Source organism: Cariama cristata, unplaced genomic scaffold (genome assembly GCF_000690535.1).
Source record: "Cariama cristata isolate BGI_N322 unplaced genomic scaffold, ASM69053v1 scaffold37946, whole genome shotgun sequence".
NCBI classification, from domain to species: domain Eukaryota; kingdom Metazoa; phylum Chordata; class Aves; order Cariamiformes; family Cariamidae; genus Cariama; species Cariama cristata.
In genome coordinates, this window is record NW_009621035.1 from 5,621 (window position 1) to 22,131 (window position 16,511).

A 16,511-nucleotide genomic window follows, 5' to 3' on the forward strand; every position below is an offset into this window, starting at 1 on the left:
TAGCATTAGGAAAGAAGAACAACAGTCAAAAAGCCCGTGCAGACACTCGAGTAAAACCCAGTCCTTCTTGGGAGTAAATGAGGGTGAAGGCGGGACTTTGGGTTGGTAAGTCCTGCCCTAATTATCTCTGCAGCCCAGAAAGTGCTGTGTCAGCACATGGTCAGCGGTATTGTGCCATAACCCTTTGCCGGAGCGTCTTAGCAGTACCAAGCAGATACTGAAAGCCTCAAGTACAGCATGAACAAATATCTGCAATATTTGTTAACCACGGGGAGCTCAGGTAATTCTTTGAAGTTTTTGACTTACTGTGGAGTGAACTTGTGTTTTTGTGTGGGTTGCAGTATGTGAAGAAGCAGCTGTGAGAGAAGTGCCTTCTCCAGAGAGGCTTTCATGTGTTAGTCATTCATTTAACGTGCGACTTTGGTCCTCGGGGTTGCATCTGCTTCTTAAATACATGGATGATGCAAAAAACTCAGCTCTGCTTTGGAGGGTTTAGTGGCACAAGGATTTTAATTTCCGTGTGAGATCTGGCCTTTTTATTAAGGAGAAGTTCTGTGCTGAGAATCGGGGAGTATGTTGGGTTAGCTGGTTAAGAGTCTGCGGAGCTGCAGGTATCTGAGTCGTAAAGGACCTGCAAAGTATGAATTCCAGCTTTCAAGTTAACTAATGCCAGACAGGTTTTAAAACCAGTTTAAGTTTTGGTTTTAGTCCTTCATAAGTCACAGCTGAAGTTTTTAAATAGCTTGAAAGGTGCTTTTCTTTATTTTTTGACTTTGTTTTTCAAAGTGTCCAGTTGTGACTGTATTGAAAGACTGTTGAATTTGTTTGGGTTTTTTTTCTTAAGTGGGAATTCTTCACCTGAAATAGTTAAAGAAATAAGACAGGTGTTGAGAAGATAACTTATCTTGAGCAAGCCAGAGAAAAGCTAGAAAATTAAGGGACTGGTGGGTGAGGAGTACTGTTACTACTTGTGACCATGCTGGTCAAAGTAAGTTTTCAAGGTGGAGTTGAATAGAGAGAAAAGAAGACACCAGAATACTTTAAGTATTTTTTTTTTTTCCTTCTGCTTCTTTGAAAAGAAGACTTGCTCTGCTAATGAAGTTTTGGAGTAGGTCCTTAGTTTTAGCTAGCACTTATACAGGAGATGTGGAAATGTTTTCTGGTCTGTCTTTTTCTCGGAAACAGAAGAAATAAGTCTCTGCTAATTTTTTTTTTTTCCAAACAGAATTTCAACTTTTCTTGTATATTGAGGAATAACTTTAAAGCTATAATGAGAGAGGGAATGGAAAGATCTCCAAAGAATCCAAACATTGACTACCCAGATTAATGTATCATCGATTTTAAAACGGTGAGACGCCTTCTAGCCTGTGTGATGGCAGGCTGTGGGATCGGGGTAGCAGCCTGGGAGCAATTATGGTATTTTGGATGCCAGCCTTTGCTTTCTGCCCCTGTTCTGGCAAATACACCAGTTATGTTTCTCACATTCTTTCCTAGCGTACAGGAGAAATGTACTAATGGCGTGATTTCCTCTTAGGAAAACATTACATTTATCACAGATCTTGACACGTCTCTGATACTCTTTGCCTACCGCTGTTGTTTTAGCACCAGAGCGGGTGGGACTGTAAATCACTGTGGTGATAGAGGAATGTAAATGATGGCTTTTGCATGGGCCAGACCGTCTTGTTCTGGCTTTTGCATGCTCGGATTTAAGTAGTGTTGCTGTGTGAAGCAGTGGCGGTCCCAGCTGTCCTCTAGGACTGTCCGTGAGGCTATCAAGAGGGTGAAGCTACCGTATTTCGTAGGCTTGAGGACCTTTTAGGTGACTCTTCTGCTGTGCCAGAGGCACAACTGCACAAAGTTGTGTTTTCTTGGATAAAATTAGGGGGTGTGTACTGCTTCCCTGGATGTTACTGTGTGAGCGGCTTTGAGGACTGTGCCCTAACGTCCTCCTGTCAAAGTGAGTTTCCTACCCAAGTGTGTCATTCCCTGATAATGCTGCCTGCTCGGGAGTGACACAGCCCACGTTGGAGCTGCTCCCTTGCTGGACTGAACCCACTCGGGCAGGTCCATGTCTCCTCTCTGGCCACAGCGCATCAGCAGTCTCAGGTGGCTGAGCTGAGAAAACAGTTTATGGCTTGTATGAGGATGATGTCTGGCTGCTCTTGTCCCTTGGTGTGATTCCCCTCTCCCTATGCGGGTTGTGACACCCTCCAGTGAACCCCCTGGTCAACCAGGTCAGCCCACGGAGACAGTCCTTCGGTGGCACCGAGCGCCTACGTTGGCTGAAAACATCTGGTGAAACCATACCCTGACCTTCAGCAGGCTTTGTCACGGCAGGTTTAAAAATACCGCAGTGTGATAGATGACTGTTCAGACTTTTTTCAGCCTTGCTAATATAAGACTTTCTTTTCTCGTATTTGCTTCTTTTTTTCCACTAAAGAAATGACCGTGTTGGTTCATGATGGACTTCGATGCTGTGGCATCAAATACCTCTTGTGGAATAACAAATGCAAGGAGTGGGGTACATAGGGAGAGGTCAGCTTGGACTAGGCTGGCCGTAATACCTCTGAAACCTTGCTTTCCTGGTGTTCTTAGACCAGCATAAGGTTATCTATGCTTTTAATACCTAATCTTAAAAATTAAATTTTCTATTTGAAAAGAGAAAGAAGGAACAAATAAAAATCATTAGGACTAGGGCTATACTTAAAGTTGAAGAAACATTTTTCTTAGCATCTTTACCTGCCCTCCTAACCCATTTACTCTGGATAATTATTTGAAATTTACTATTTTAAATCTCAGTATTAATTATTTCCAAGTGGTTGGATATTATTGTTAAATTAATTGTTGGAAATTTGCTTTGGGTACTTGCAATAATGAGGTCTGTGCCAAAACCTGCCATTTCTTTTGCCCTGTTTAATTTCAAAGAGTAGCAAAACTCAGCCTGCTGGTAAAACCTTTTTGAAACATTTTGTTCTTGAGAAACCCCTGTGTCTTCTGTGAAGCATTACATGAGAAGCTTAAAATAATTTTCCAATGGTGATAATTTTTCTGCAATTGCAAAGGTTGTCCATTTGCTAAGTACTGGCACTGTAAACATAGGCAAGCTGTTAAGCTAACAAAGCTGTTCTGGTGATGTTAAAATAAAAATGTCTTTTTTTTTTTTTTTTCTCTCCAAAGAGGTCTCCCAACAGCTTTCACCTTCCCCATCTCCTGATGAGTGCACCTTTTGTTGCCAGCTCCAGGTGACCCAGGAAAATGGGTGACTTCAGCAGTGGTGGATCTTGAAAATGTTTGCTGTCTTTTGACCTGTACTGGTCCCTCTGCAGCTTGGCTAGCAAACCCTTCCTTTTTGAGATCCTAATTGCCATAAATTTGAAAGTTTCTAATTTTTGCCTCCCTTTTGTTTAGCAGCAGCTGCTACTGCTTAGCAGCTTTGTTACATCTGGAAGGAAGGTGGTTGTCATCCATGTCCCACATGCATGCAAGAGCTTGATTCCTCTTCCAAAACCTGTGCATTTGCACCGACCAGTACCCCTCATACGTTCGGGCTTTTCTGTATTTAAAGCATCTGAAGTATGTGTTCTGGTAGGGTGCCTGGAAAAAAAATAGACTTCGTTTTCTCCAGGATGATTCACTGAAAATAAGTTTTAACATCAAACAGGTGACCTTATACTCCCATTATTCATTTAATGTCAGCCTTTGTTTACTGCCTTTGCCTGTTGCACAAACTAGAAGGACTAGTGTATAGCAAGGAGTCGTTAGCTTATAGAAGCTCTGTAATAAGACAACTCCACCTCAGAACTGAGGCCTCGTTTCCCATGATCAACATGACTGTAATCAGGAAAAAAAAACAATCAGCCTTGTTTTTTTTGAAGAATCTTGTTTTACGCTTCTGTATACTCTGTGCTGAAATGGCTGATTTAAGTGCAGTTCATTTTGGTATATTCTAAAGTAGTTCTGGGTTAAATAAATTGTTCGCTGAAGTCCTACGTAAATTGTTAATAACTTGTTTTGTATAGTGCTGAGGTTAACATCACCTTTTTGTGTCTCAAAAAGACTATTTCATATATCTGAGGTACATTATTTAAATAGTTTGGATTTTAAAGAGTGTCCTGGTAGCAGTTTAGTTCACAATTCTATAAGGAGTTGTCATCTCAAGTCTCATTATCTTGTGATTCTCAAAGGACAGCGTAGACTCTCAATTTTGCATCCGTTCAAAAAGAGTTATTTCACCACGTGGTGTCTCTCACTTAGTCATTTTGCTTTAGCAGAAATACTGCAGACATCTTGTATATCAGAATTATCAGTATATCAGTAGTTCATCTTGTAGTAATTTTCCTTTACACCATGGGTATTCATATTAGTGTTGGAAATTGAGAGGAATAAATGCAAAAGCTGAAGACAACTTCTTTGAATCTTGTATCCAGGTTGTAAGAAGGGGTGTGTGGGTGTAGCTGGGTGCCTACCTGCATGGCACTGGGCTCCATCGCCCAGAGTCGTTCCTAGGAGTATAATAAGGCATCTGAAAAGATGACCTGATTTCAGATAGCATATTTAATTTCTCTGACTTTGGACGCTTATGTGTATATGGCTCTCCATATATATATGTGTGTGTGTATATAGATATATAAATAAAATCCCCTTCTGATTGTGTTTCCGCTACATTATCTGTAAGTGCATCATGGCCAAAGGTGACAGTCCTGATTAATGTTGTGGACCCAACGGACAGAAGTGTCTTTCATGGACAAGGTAGTCTTTGATCAGTGGTGCTTGGGTAATCCATCAGGTCTCCTACACACCTCCAAAAGAGCTCTTTCATGACGATATCTCAAAGCCTGCTGGCATTCTCAGAGGTTATAATGTATTGTTACCTCTGGTCATTTCATTGAAAGAAAGTGTGCAAATTAGTTTTATACTATAGATAAGCAGCAGAGAATCAGACACCAGATCTGTGCTTAGGTTGTTGTCTAGTTTCTTTGTATCCTGATATATTTAAAGTAGTTTGCTTTTCTGCGTGGACAAGATGTCTTTTGTGTAATTTGGGATTTTTTTTTTTTAATGTGGTAGTGTTTGGTATTTTTTTTTTTTAATTTTGGCAAGTCTTTAGTTCCAGGCTCTCTGTTCTCACCTCTGTCTGTTTGTAGGCCACCTAATACTTATCTCTGCACAAATTACCAGGCTTTCAGCTGTTCCCTTCCTAATACTTTTGCTAAATTTTAGGTCTCCATCTTGAGTTAAAGGGTAATAGCTGACTCCTCCAGCCTTCACTGCACTGGTTTTCCCTACCACTGTGGAGCTCTCTCTGTTCTTTATGGGCTGTTAGGTTAATACTTCTACCTAATTGCTTTGATAATCTGTTTACATGATGATGCTCTTTGCATCTAGGTTTGTTCATGTTTTTTTCCTTGTTACCTGTATTTCTTTGTGGTTTCTTTTCCTAACTAGGCTCTGGATATCAGTCTGTCCAGTGCACACCATCCGCTGAGATGCTCTGGTTTGCCACCTTCTCCCTCCCTCTCCCCCCCAGGTTGTGAGCTGTGCCGGGCATTGTAATGGGGAAGAGCAGACAGTAGTTTTGGAAATGCTCTTTGTGTCTTGGTTGTAAAGCACTTTGCAATAGGTGGAGGGAGAGCTAGTTACAGAAATATATCACTTTGTTCCTTTTTTCCCCACATTTCTGGTCCTGAGCACAGCTCAGACTGTCCTTTGGAAGTTGGTGACATACTGCAACTGCCCAGAGTCCCTGCTCAATCAGGAGCTAATTGGTTTGGAAAAAAACTTTGCAAACCCAAGGGGGTAAAAAGTATTTCATGAAACCACTACCTTTATTTTAACCCAGTCTCTATTATTCTGTTTCCTTGGAGGCTAGTTCTGCCAACTGCTAGACAAGTTCTTTTCGTATTATCGAAGGAACTGTGTATTCATGGATCCTCTCAAAAAAAAATCCAAGAAAAAACCCTCAGTCTTGTGAGAATGGTACAAATGGCTCCTGCAAACACTGTTTGTTTCTGGCTGTGACAAGAAATTGTGTCATCCCTCTTAGACCTCAGAGTTGTGGGTTTTTTCTGTCTCTTATCTCTCTGCTTATTGTTTTGTTCTCCTACATATTCATTTTGGAAAGCCAGTTTTACTACTATCCTTCTAACAAAGAACAAAAAGTTCCTCTGGAATAGCAGCATCCAGAGACATTATGATAAAACAAGGATTGAAAACTGTTCAAAGTCAAAAAGCAGCCATTAACTTACCTGTAGCTTCTGTTAGCTTGCTAAATGCAGTCATCTTTATTGCTGGGTTTCTCCATTACTAGTCTTAATGTTTGAAGGTGAAGTTATTTTCCTGCCTGTTCTTTGGCAAACAGGGTGCTTGTCACTGCACGTGCGTGTGAATGACGTCCCTTTCCCTTCCTTTTCCCCATGAGCTGGAAAAGTAGGTGGGAGAGTTTGGGATACCGTGGCGGAAAGTAGAGAGTGTTTATGCTGGAGACAACTGCTCCTACGTCCTTTTCAAGATGAATGTTACAAGATGAGCTTTAACGGACTCTCCAGTTGTAAGCTGTCCCTTGGACAGGGTGCTTTGACATTTCCATATAGTTCCTTAGGGTGAACCATCACTCACCAAAAGCTCTCCTGTAGAGCTGTGGTTGGAAGAGCCGTGCAGCACGGTTAAAGCGTATCCTCTGTTAGTAGTCCTAGAAATGGCTCTGTAAGAGGGGACTTGCCTGAAAAGACAAATGTCAGAAAGGACAAATGTTTAATGTTTAAGGGTGTTTAGTGTTCCTGTCTTAGTGGTTGAGTTGTGTTGCCTTTGTACCTGTAGTTTTTTCCTGCCAGCAGCACTCCGTTTATCAGTCCAAATAAGACTGGTTTTCCTGCAGCTGCTGTGAGAAATACTGAGCTTTGAGGAATATCAGAGGCTTTCAGTGGGCTTTAGGCATTGGCATCGGTAAGTGAGAACCTAATCCACAGTTTTTGTACTGGAATCCTCTTTCCTTCCTTGGTTGCTTCATTGAATAAAGTGGATAATTCTGTGCACACTCGACTCCTCTTGGTCCTAATACAGTGATTATTCTTTGGTGTCCCAAAGAATATTTAGTTTATAGAACTTCTCCATGAGTAATAAAAGCACTTTGTTAATAGTTCTTTAGTCCTCTAAGACCCAGGAGTAGCTTGTAAAATCTAGTCTAACCACACACGTGCCGATCACTGGAGATCATCGCTGGTGGCTTTTGGTATCAAACATTTATTCTGTGGTGACAAGAACATGGCTTTTGGTCGTGTCTTTCAGTATCGGGTTCTGATCAGAGCAGATGTTAAAAAGACCTTTTTTTTTTTTTTTTTAAAAAATTTTACTCCAAATAAAATTTTACCTAAATTGCTGGCAGTAAATTGTTGTTGTTTTCTCTTTTACAGAGCGAGGCTATGATCCCTACAATCCAGAGCTTCCAAGGCCCTCACTGGAGGCAGAGGATGGCACTTTGGCTGACATTACAGATGTGACGCCTGGTATTCTGGAGCTGGAGCTGGTCAATAAGGCCATTGAGGCAGTCAAAAACGAAGTTGAGAGAGAGCAGAAAAAGTACGAGGAGCTGCTAGAAACAACAAAGGAGTTCAGTGCTTCAGAGGCCTCCTCACTCATTTCAAATACACCCGTGTCTGCTGCTGGGACACAAAATGATTCATTTACCTCCTTAGAGTATAATCCAGGTAGCTACAACTTTAATAATAACTCGGACTACAACCCTACTCCTCTCGCTGCTGCTAGCCGGTCGAATAAATACACTTTGGATACTTCCAGATCTAAAGGTAGCTCACTGGAATATGTTCCCAAGGCTGTAGTACAGAATAAGAAATACAGTAGCACTGTCACTAACAACAAATATGTAATTGATGACTCTAAGCCTTCTACAGACTTGGAATATGACCCACTTTCCAATTACTCGGCCAGGCTTTTGAGCAAAGCCACAACAAAGGAGCCAAAGGGGTCTAAAAGGGGTAGGGTGTCTAGTTATGAGGAATCTTACTCTCCTTCACGAAAGAAGCTCTGTGAAGTACCCGATGACTATGAAGTGTGTGCGAGGTTCTCTTCCTCTGAAGATGAGGCTGATGTGGAATATAAGCCAACTTCTGTTAGTTCGCAGTCAAAAGCTGGTTCTGAAAGCGAATCAAATGACGGGTTATCCAACAAAGAGCAGAGCACCAAACTGGGTGACTTTGCTTCCCAAGATAGCAAAGAAGCGGCAGCGCAATATGGCATGGAAGATCTTCCAAGTTCACAGAAAAATCTTATCAAAAACTTACCAGACAAGAATGCAAAAGCAGCGAAATTGTGTTCTGGTAAGAACAACCAGGAAATTGAAAATAAAAACAAAGACTCAAAAGACAAAACAAAAAGGAAGAAATCAGATGTTAGTAAAACACCTGGCCTCAATGAGGTTGGTAAGAAGGAGAAAAGTAAAAATACAGAAAAAGACAAAGCACTCAAGAAAGAAGAAAAATTAAAACCCAAGAATGAAGAGAAGAACTGCAAAGATAAAAGTGTCAAAGTGAAAACCGATGGGAATTTAAAGAAACCTGAAAAACAGAAGTCAGAAAAAGTGGATGGGCTTAAGAAAGAAAAATCCAAGTCTACCAGCAGTAGTTCAGGGAAAAGCAAGAGTGAGGGTGTCATCAAAGGCTCCAGCACGGAGAAGCTGGGGAGCAGCAAGAAAGACTCCAAGCTGAAAACAGCTGACATGGAAAATGGTAAGGAAAGCTCTGGTCGTAAAAACAAAGAGAAAGGGACCAAGCCTCCAGCCCTGGAGCGAAAGAAAGAAAAGGTCAGTTCTACAGAAAAAGGAGATACAAAGAAGGGTCGAAAGCAACGGAGTTTGAGTCATGTTGACCTGTTTGGTGATGAGAGTGGAGATGACGATGACAAAGGCCGGCCTTTGCCATCCACGTTACTTGATGTGAGCTCGGACTCAGATGGTGATGACTGCAGTTCAGACTCTGAGAGTGAAAATGAAGGGACAAAGAAAGTGAAGCGCTCTAAATTGTCAAAGTCATCATCATCTTCCTCAACATCTGATGACATTGATTATTCCATCCTTGAGAAAGACTTGGACTTTGAGTCAGATCCAATGGAAGAGTGTCTCAGGATTTTTAATGAATCTACAGATGTGAAGACTGAAGACAAGGGAAGGCTGGGGAAGCAGGTAATGCTGGTTTGGGTTGGTTGGTTCTCTCACCTCTAAATGTGAAAGGATTCTGGTTTAGTTTAGTGGTGTTGCTTATTTCAAGTAGCTGAAGAGGGCTACGGAGGGAGACTCCATATGTTGGAAGAATCTCATCCTTGTCATGACTGAGTGCTTTGAAGAGTTTGCACCTGAATTTACCTGCTGGATTGAAAGCTGCTGTGAAATGTAAGAATTCAATTACCTTTTGCGTTCAAGGCCTTTAGCTTTCAGGGTTATCCGTTACTTCTGTCTCCATCTGGCCTAAGAACCATAGTGGCCTGGAGAAAAGGCTTCAGAGCGTGTTGTGGGTGTTTCAAAGCGAATCCAAGTTTGCTACTCTGGGTGATGCCTTCTTGTTGCAGCATAGTTTAACGAACATAATGGCAGGTAGAAAAAGGACAATGTGTTTGTGCCAGTAAGTTGATGTAGTTGGCACTGGACGGTTTGGAGACTCCCCAAATAACTGTTTCCTATTTTAAACGCATACTGCAGATATTTTATGAGGATCTCTGGATATCTTGTAGGTGGTGCAAATAAGAAAAGGAGGGTAAAATGTCTTCAAAAGGTACAAGGGGTTTCAGGATAAGGAAGTAAAGAGACAGCATTTACATAAAAAGGCATCTGCTGGTGACTGTGAGGTGGTCCCCAGGGGATGCCAGACCCTCGTTTTCAAAGATTAAACCAGAACACAGCAAGTGAAAAGGCTAGAAAGCAGCTGCTGGCAGCGATCCTCTACCAGCATCTGTGGCAGGGAAGTAGAGGCAGACAAAACTCATCCTTCATCTTCTGACATCCGAGTTCAACTCAGCAGCAAGAGCAAGCCCTCGATCCTGGGAGCAGCTGCCTGTGCATGGGCAGGATTGTTCGACTTGCTGTCAAACCTAGCACGTCCAGGTTTTCTAGTTGGGATGATTTTGCTTGCGTACAGAGCACATGTTCAGGGAGTTGGACTGGAAAGAGCTTTAGAAAAGAAAAAGGTGAGAAATTTGGCAACATTGAGAAAACACCCCAAACTTGTATCTGGCGTCCTGCCTCTGGCACATCTGACTGCAGTGCAGAGGTATCGGGGTTGCTGAGTCAGCTGTATTACCTGGGAGGTGTAACGAGGCAAGGTCACAAAATCAGGTGCCCTCTGTGTACTGGGGGAGAGGGGGTACCAAAGGATGAGTGTGTCTGTCCAAGGAATTGGACTTCAGCTGCAGTTCTCCTGCATCCAAAAGGTAATGGAGGTACTGGGATGCCATCAGGGCTTCCAGTGTGTTCCAGTTCAGGCCCCTTCAAACACAGCAAAACTCCCCCTGGGTTTGTTGATCTGAAGAAGGGGCAGGGCGAGTGCAGCAGGAACCATGCGACTGCATGGTGGAAAGGCAATTTCTTGTGGTGTGATTGATTGTTGACTTTTATTCTAAAAACGGCATCAGAAACTGGTGCTGGTTTTCAGGCTTTTAGTTGGGTGGGTGAAGTGGCCATGAACAAAATTCTTCCATTCATGACCATCTGTATGTGGAGGACAAAGTGAGCCGGGATCTGCAGCGTGGGGAGGAGAGCTCATCTTTTGAAAAGAATAGCTGGACTGTTAAAGCTTTTTGCTGAACTCTCTGTTGCAATAATGTCCCCAATCCGTTCGGAGAGAAGTCTGTGTTGCTGACAAGTAAAGATCTTTTTTACACGCGTATGAAATGCCATCGTAGAAGAAACTATATAAAGCAGTTCAGTGTAATGATTTTCTTCTGAGCTATTAAGCAATACTTGATTTTGCTTGTTTAAAATTCACCTGTTCTTTCTGCAGTGTTTAGTATAATTCCCAGCTAGGAAAGAGCACTTTATTTTTGGCTTTGTTTCTCCAAATTGTCCAGTTTAAGTGAAAATACTTTAGGGGCACACTATCTATAGTGGGAAATACTAATCCTTTTAGAGCTTTCCAAATACGAGGTGATTCAAAATGGGCTGAATTCAGAAAGTGCTGAACCAGGGGCTGCAACTCACTGCAAACAGTTAATTCTGGCATGAAGTGGCAATGTTCAGCTGTCAGCACCCACGTGTGTTTCCTTTGCACGTGCTTTACCTTATATCCCTGCGCTGAAGTTTAATTTCCCCCTGTTTTGGAAAGGGAGGAACAAGCATTGCAGTGGAGGGGTCCTTCTTTGAGAGATGGGTGTTTGTAAGTAGGTACCTGCTTCCCCGCTGCGTTTCTGGCGGGTGGGGTTGGTCATGGGGAATTTTTTTTTGTTTATGGAACAGTTTTGTAGATGGAGCCCATGTCATTTAGTGTCAGTAATGTGCTAGTCCGGAGGGAAGGTTCATGTGGGCGGTGTGGTACTTCTCCACCGGGAAGGATCGCTTTGTGAGAGTTTATTAGGGATGTAACTGAATTAACAGACTTACTGAGTTCCTAGAGAGCGAAGTGATTCAGTGTGAAGTGCTCATCCAGAATGCCCTTGTGGTGATGAACACAAGCTCAGCCTAAGTGGAGTCTGAGCTCATCCCCAAATCCAGCCTTCAGCTCTCTTGCTGAATTTCTAAGAGATTGTCAGGCTCATCTCTGCTCAGATCTTTGCCAGGGGTTGTATTGGAAAACTGAACGCAAGATTGACTGGAGAACAGCTAGAGTTTTGAAAAATAAACTTGTGAAGTGTGTTTTGTGTAAAGGAACAGCAGAGTCAAATTCAAAGAAGATTTTAAAGTGGTTTCTCCCCGCCCCTGGGAGCAAGTCTGAGATGTTAGCTCAGAAGTAGCTTTAGCTGGAGAAGTGCCATTACTTCCTCCAGGGTTTCTGGCTGGATAAATGTGTGACCTGGGGATTTGTCACTGCAGTCTTTCTGCAGATACGGCTGTGGATAAAACTGCAGAGAAACGTTTCCCTAAATGTGGAGTTGGGGCGCTGTGCTTTGGTGTCAAGCAGATTTTCAGGACCTGCTCTGACAGCATGTTATACAAAGGCAGAAATGAGTCAGCTCCCAACTTACAAAAAACCCCAAACCCCAAAAGCCCCTGGTTTTTAAGAATGCCATGAAGGGTGAGGTGTATGAGCGGCTGGCAGGAGAAGGGTGCTTGAGTCTCTCGTGGCAGGTAGGGACTGTCCTGAATCATGCCAATGCTGCCTCTTGCACAGCTTGTGGAGCAACTGCTTGGGTGGGAATTGTAAGGCTGGAATGTTCATTGGCTTCATTGGTGGCTCCTGGGTTCAAAACAGGGTTTGTTTTAGTAGTTCAGCAGCTGACCACGTGTTGTTCTCGCCTGCCACCTGCAAAGACTTTCTGTTAAGCCAAAAGGAAACTTTTGAGATCTCCTCATTGGGAGGGATCTTCAGGTCTTACTCAGTTTTGGAAGCTGCTTCTTTTGTTTTCCAGCTATCCAAAGAGGAAGGAAATGAAGAAAAGACAGAGGATAATTTAACTACCTTGTTTCCTGGCCAAAAAAGAAGGATCTCTCATCTTGTCAAACAAGGAAATGTAAGTGCAGTTTTTAGAAGCAAAAGTTTAGATTCTTGAAAGTGAGGATTTTCTGTCCCGTTACGACACTGGAAAATGATGCGGTCCCAGGTTCAGACAGTAGCATATGAGTTGTTTGCGCTGGAATACCTCTGTGTCAGTTTTCTTTCCTCCCCTTTCTGATTTCTGAAAAGTGTGGTTAGGTGTCTGTTACAAATGGCAGCAAAACTCTAATAAACGTTCATAAAACCAAGGGTAAGCTGTGGAAGAGTAAATGGGTTCTGCACCTTGTAACTCATTGGGAGAGATTGAGATGTTCCTTTTTCTACAGTATGGCTTCATTCAATAAATTAGATAAAAACTAGCTGGACACAAGGTCAGTCTGTGTCTGATGGTGCTTTTCTTTGCCTTGTGGACCTAAAAGATAGCTGTAGGAATTTTGTCAGATGTTTAAAACCATTACCTTATATCTGTTCTCAGTATCTGTTCTCAATCAGCCAAGATATCAACAGTATCTTGTTTGATACTCTTCTTTCACAATTGTGAAAATACTTTAAATACAGTGGAGAAGAATTAAAAAAAAAAAAAGGCAAGCAAGACATTCTAATTTTTTACTTCTTTCTCACTGGGATTTTAATTCATGTTTTCTCTGAGGGTTTAATGTGTTTCCCTCCAGGTGCTGAGCACAGATTAGTCAGTTTTATGTTCCAGTAGGATAAGAGTGGAGCCTTACACACTGATTTGAACTGGGTAGTCCAAATTAATTGTTCTTCCTTTCCTCTCTGCCTAGAAGAGCTTTCTTTGCTTTTAATAATTTCAAGCCCTGAGGTCAATACAATGCGTTTTATTTAACTACATGTCTTCAGCCAGTTCGTGTGTTTTGATAAGGGCCCTTTCTTCCAAAGTGAAGAGATAAGAGACTGAAGCAAATGGGTTGGAAATTCATTAACTCAAATATTTATTGTAAATAGGTGCCTTTTAGACATGTACAAATCTTTAAATACATTTTCTTAATGTGACAGCTGATCCCAAAATGCTTTCCAAAGATGTGAGCCCCAGCACAGCCATTGCGTGGGCAAACACAGCCGATCTGGTGTGCTCAGCAGCAGCTGCCCTGAGCACGCACCGGGACGTGCGTTCTCTGGCGTATCTCAGCTCGGCACTGCTGCCAGGTCTGTTCAGGAGGTGCTGTAAGACCTGAACTGTTGCTTTTATGTGCAAAGTTGAGGCTTGTGCTTTGCCGTGTCCCTCAGAGTCGAATATTTGCTCAGTCTTGCTTGTGATTTATAGCTCAAAGACTGAGCAAGCAGAAGAGGAAGGAGCTGAGTTCTAGTTTAGATGCTGGGGGAAATGATGGGCCAAAGGGATTGAAGGTGACGCAGAAAATGAGTGTCCTGTCCTGCTCGGAAGTCTGTAATTATAACTTAATGGCTGACTGCACTCAGTTTGGTATCCAGAAGCTGGTGTCAGCATCAGAGACCAGGAATGCAGGAGGTGCTAGCTTGCCCCCAATTTGTGGTCTCAGAAATGCCATGTTATACATGGCCTGCGCGAACGCACCCTGCTCTGAAGAAATTTCAGGAGGGAAGGCCTGTTTCTTCAGATTTCAAAGGTTATTAAGTAGTGTGGAGAAGTTTGTACTGCTGCTGCTTCTCTTGTACTTCTGCTGCTAGAAAACCTCTCTCTGCTGACATAATTTCTGGCACCTTTCCGGCAACCTAAATTTGGACATCAAAGAAAATGCATGTGTAACTTGTTTGTGCTAGTAAGGGCTGAAGCAGTGAAATGCCTCCAGAAGTAGGTAGGGGCAGAGCCTGTTTAAAATTCAGAGCTCAGTTTATGTAATGCTCTAATCCCGTAAATACATATATCTGAGACTTTTAAGTAGTTACCGGAACTAGAGACCTGAAACAAGGCTGCTGAGAGGTGGGGAGCTGCTGTAATGCAAGAGTAGATGGCACTGGTTCTTCGGTGTGGGAAGGACAGAGAGGGAGAGAGCTGTAAAACTCGGCATTGTGTAGCAAAGGGCAATGGAGAATAGTTGGTCGCTTTTTCATTGCAATATAAACTAAAGAAGCACGCACTAGGCAGCATGGGGCTAGATTCATTTTCTAGTGCAAGACTGTAGAGCTGAGAGTATTGACAGAGTCCAGAACTGGGTTAGGCACAGTGATGGGGAACATCATGCCATTAAACAAGCAGTTCAAATACCATGTGGCAATTTAGGAACATGCCAGAGTGCTGGTAGGCCTTGCCAGAGGGCGAATCATTAAAGTCATGTTTTTTGGTGGGTGACTAAATATCTTATTCTGGAAGGTGGTTGGGTTCTTCTCCTCTCACAACCCTGTATTTGTTAACAGAGAGAGGTCGAGGAAAAGAGAGCTTTCTTGGGTGAATGGAAGCCAGAGGCTGGGGATTGAGCAGGCGAGTGTGCTGGCTCTAAAACTTTTTTGTCTGTGCAGGCAGAGGTCCCGAGCAAGCCCGTAATCCGGCCATACCGTCCCCCCACCGCTCAGGAAGTCTGTTACCAGAGGATCCAGCTGGCTCAGCAGCAGGCGGCACAGCTGGCTGTGGCTGTTCAAAAGGCCTCTCTTTCTTTACCAGGAGAAAAGAGGAGGATCGCTCACGTGCCAAATGTAGCCCTTTCCGCAGCAGCCAAACAAAGTAAGCCAGCAGCGTTATTTGTGATCACTGTCCTGTCCTCCCCCCTCTTAAAAGATACTGCTTTCTGTTTAAATTTCTCCCGAGCGGATGTGAAACTATCAAGAGATGTGTAGCGTTGGCCATGACTTGAATCTTTGCTGATAGTGACCAGTGGAAGGTCATTCTCTTGAGAAATTCCATTCTGTTCTGAAGAGCAGCAGACAAGACCTACAGCCCCTTTTCCCCCATCTGTCTCACCCAGCCTCCCTCACTTCAGCCTATTCTTTTTCTGTTTCTTCCTTGGAGCATGTTTGCTCCTCATTCACACTGCCATTTAAGCCTTCATAGGTGGCACCAACAGGAGGGAAATACTAATTAATACTCATTGGTATCCCTTTGTAGTTGGAAGGAGTCAGAGCTGACGTGATGATGGGCAGTTAGTGCATTGTAGCTGACAGGGTTACCTCTTTAAACTCTGCTGACTCAGTTACCCCAAAACAAACAGAAATGAGGCACGTTTCCTGGCAGAAGGTTCCTTCATCCTTGCCTGGAAGGTGGTAAAATTACCCAATTTGTATCCCTTTGGAGGCTTCGATTTTAAAAAATCACAGCTTGCAGCATGGGCCTTTTATAGTAAGTTCATTCTGGCAACTTGAAGCCTGGTAGTCGGGTTTCTACCGAAATATGTTTTCTGTTTCTCGCAGGCCTTGTGAGTAGTAAGACGACTGTTACTGGCAGGAGTGTCACACCTTCCAATGACTCTGAAACACCCACCCTTTCTCTGAAGGCTTGCACCTTAGCTGGGATGGCTTCAAAGACCACCAGCACCATCGTGCCGAAAAGGATAGCACATGTTCCCTCCTTACAGGTAAGAGAAACTTGAAATCTTTCTGGTCATTCCCCATTGAGGGTGGTATGTTTAACCATGCTGCTCCAAACTTAGCACTCTCTGAAGAGCGGATAGGTTGATTAAATGGGTTTGTTTCTTCCTGTGGTTTTCCTCGATAGCATTGTATGAAAAATTAAACACTTGAGGGGTAGGAGCTTATAAAGATAGAAATACTTAAGTGCTGCTCTGATCTCTTTGAATATTGATCACTCATCTCTTCAGTTTGAGTCTTCTGTTGTGCTGTCTGGCTAGGTGCGTAGCTGTTTGTGTCAGGGACTTGGAGCCTCTCATGTTCAAAAGGATTAATGGCCTTCCCTGGCTTTGTGGGCTGTAC

General features: G+C 42.9%; 1 protein-coding gene across 1 annotated transcript in view; it reads left to right on the forward strand.

Annotated features, from left to right (window-relative positions):
- Positions 1-237: 237 nt before the first annotated feature.
- The window catches only part of REXO1 (REX1, RNA exonuclease 1 homolog (S. cerevisiae)), a 32,264-nt gene continuing 15,990 nt past the window's right edge, over positions 238-16,511 (forward strand). Inside the window, exons 1-5 of the mRNA XM_009701814.1 lie at positions 238-280; positions 7,410-9,193; positions 12,565-12,666; positions 15,108-15,309; positions 15,993-16,156. Of these exons, the coding sequence (XP_009700116.1) occupies positions 238-280; positions 7,410-9,193; positions 12,565-12,666; positions 15,108-15,309; positions 15,993-16,156 (2,295 nt within the window). The remainder of the gene's footprint in view (positions 281-7,409; positions 9,194-12,564; positions 12,667-15,107; positions 15,310-15,992; positions 16,157-16,511) is intronic.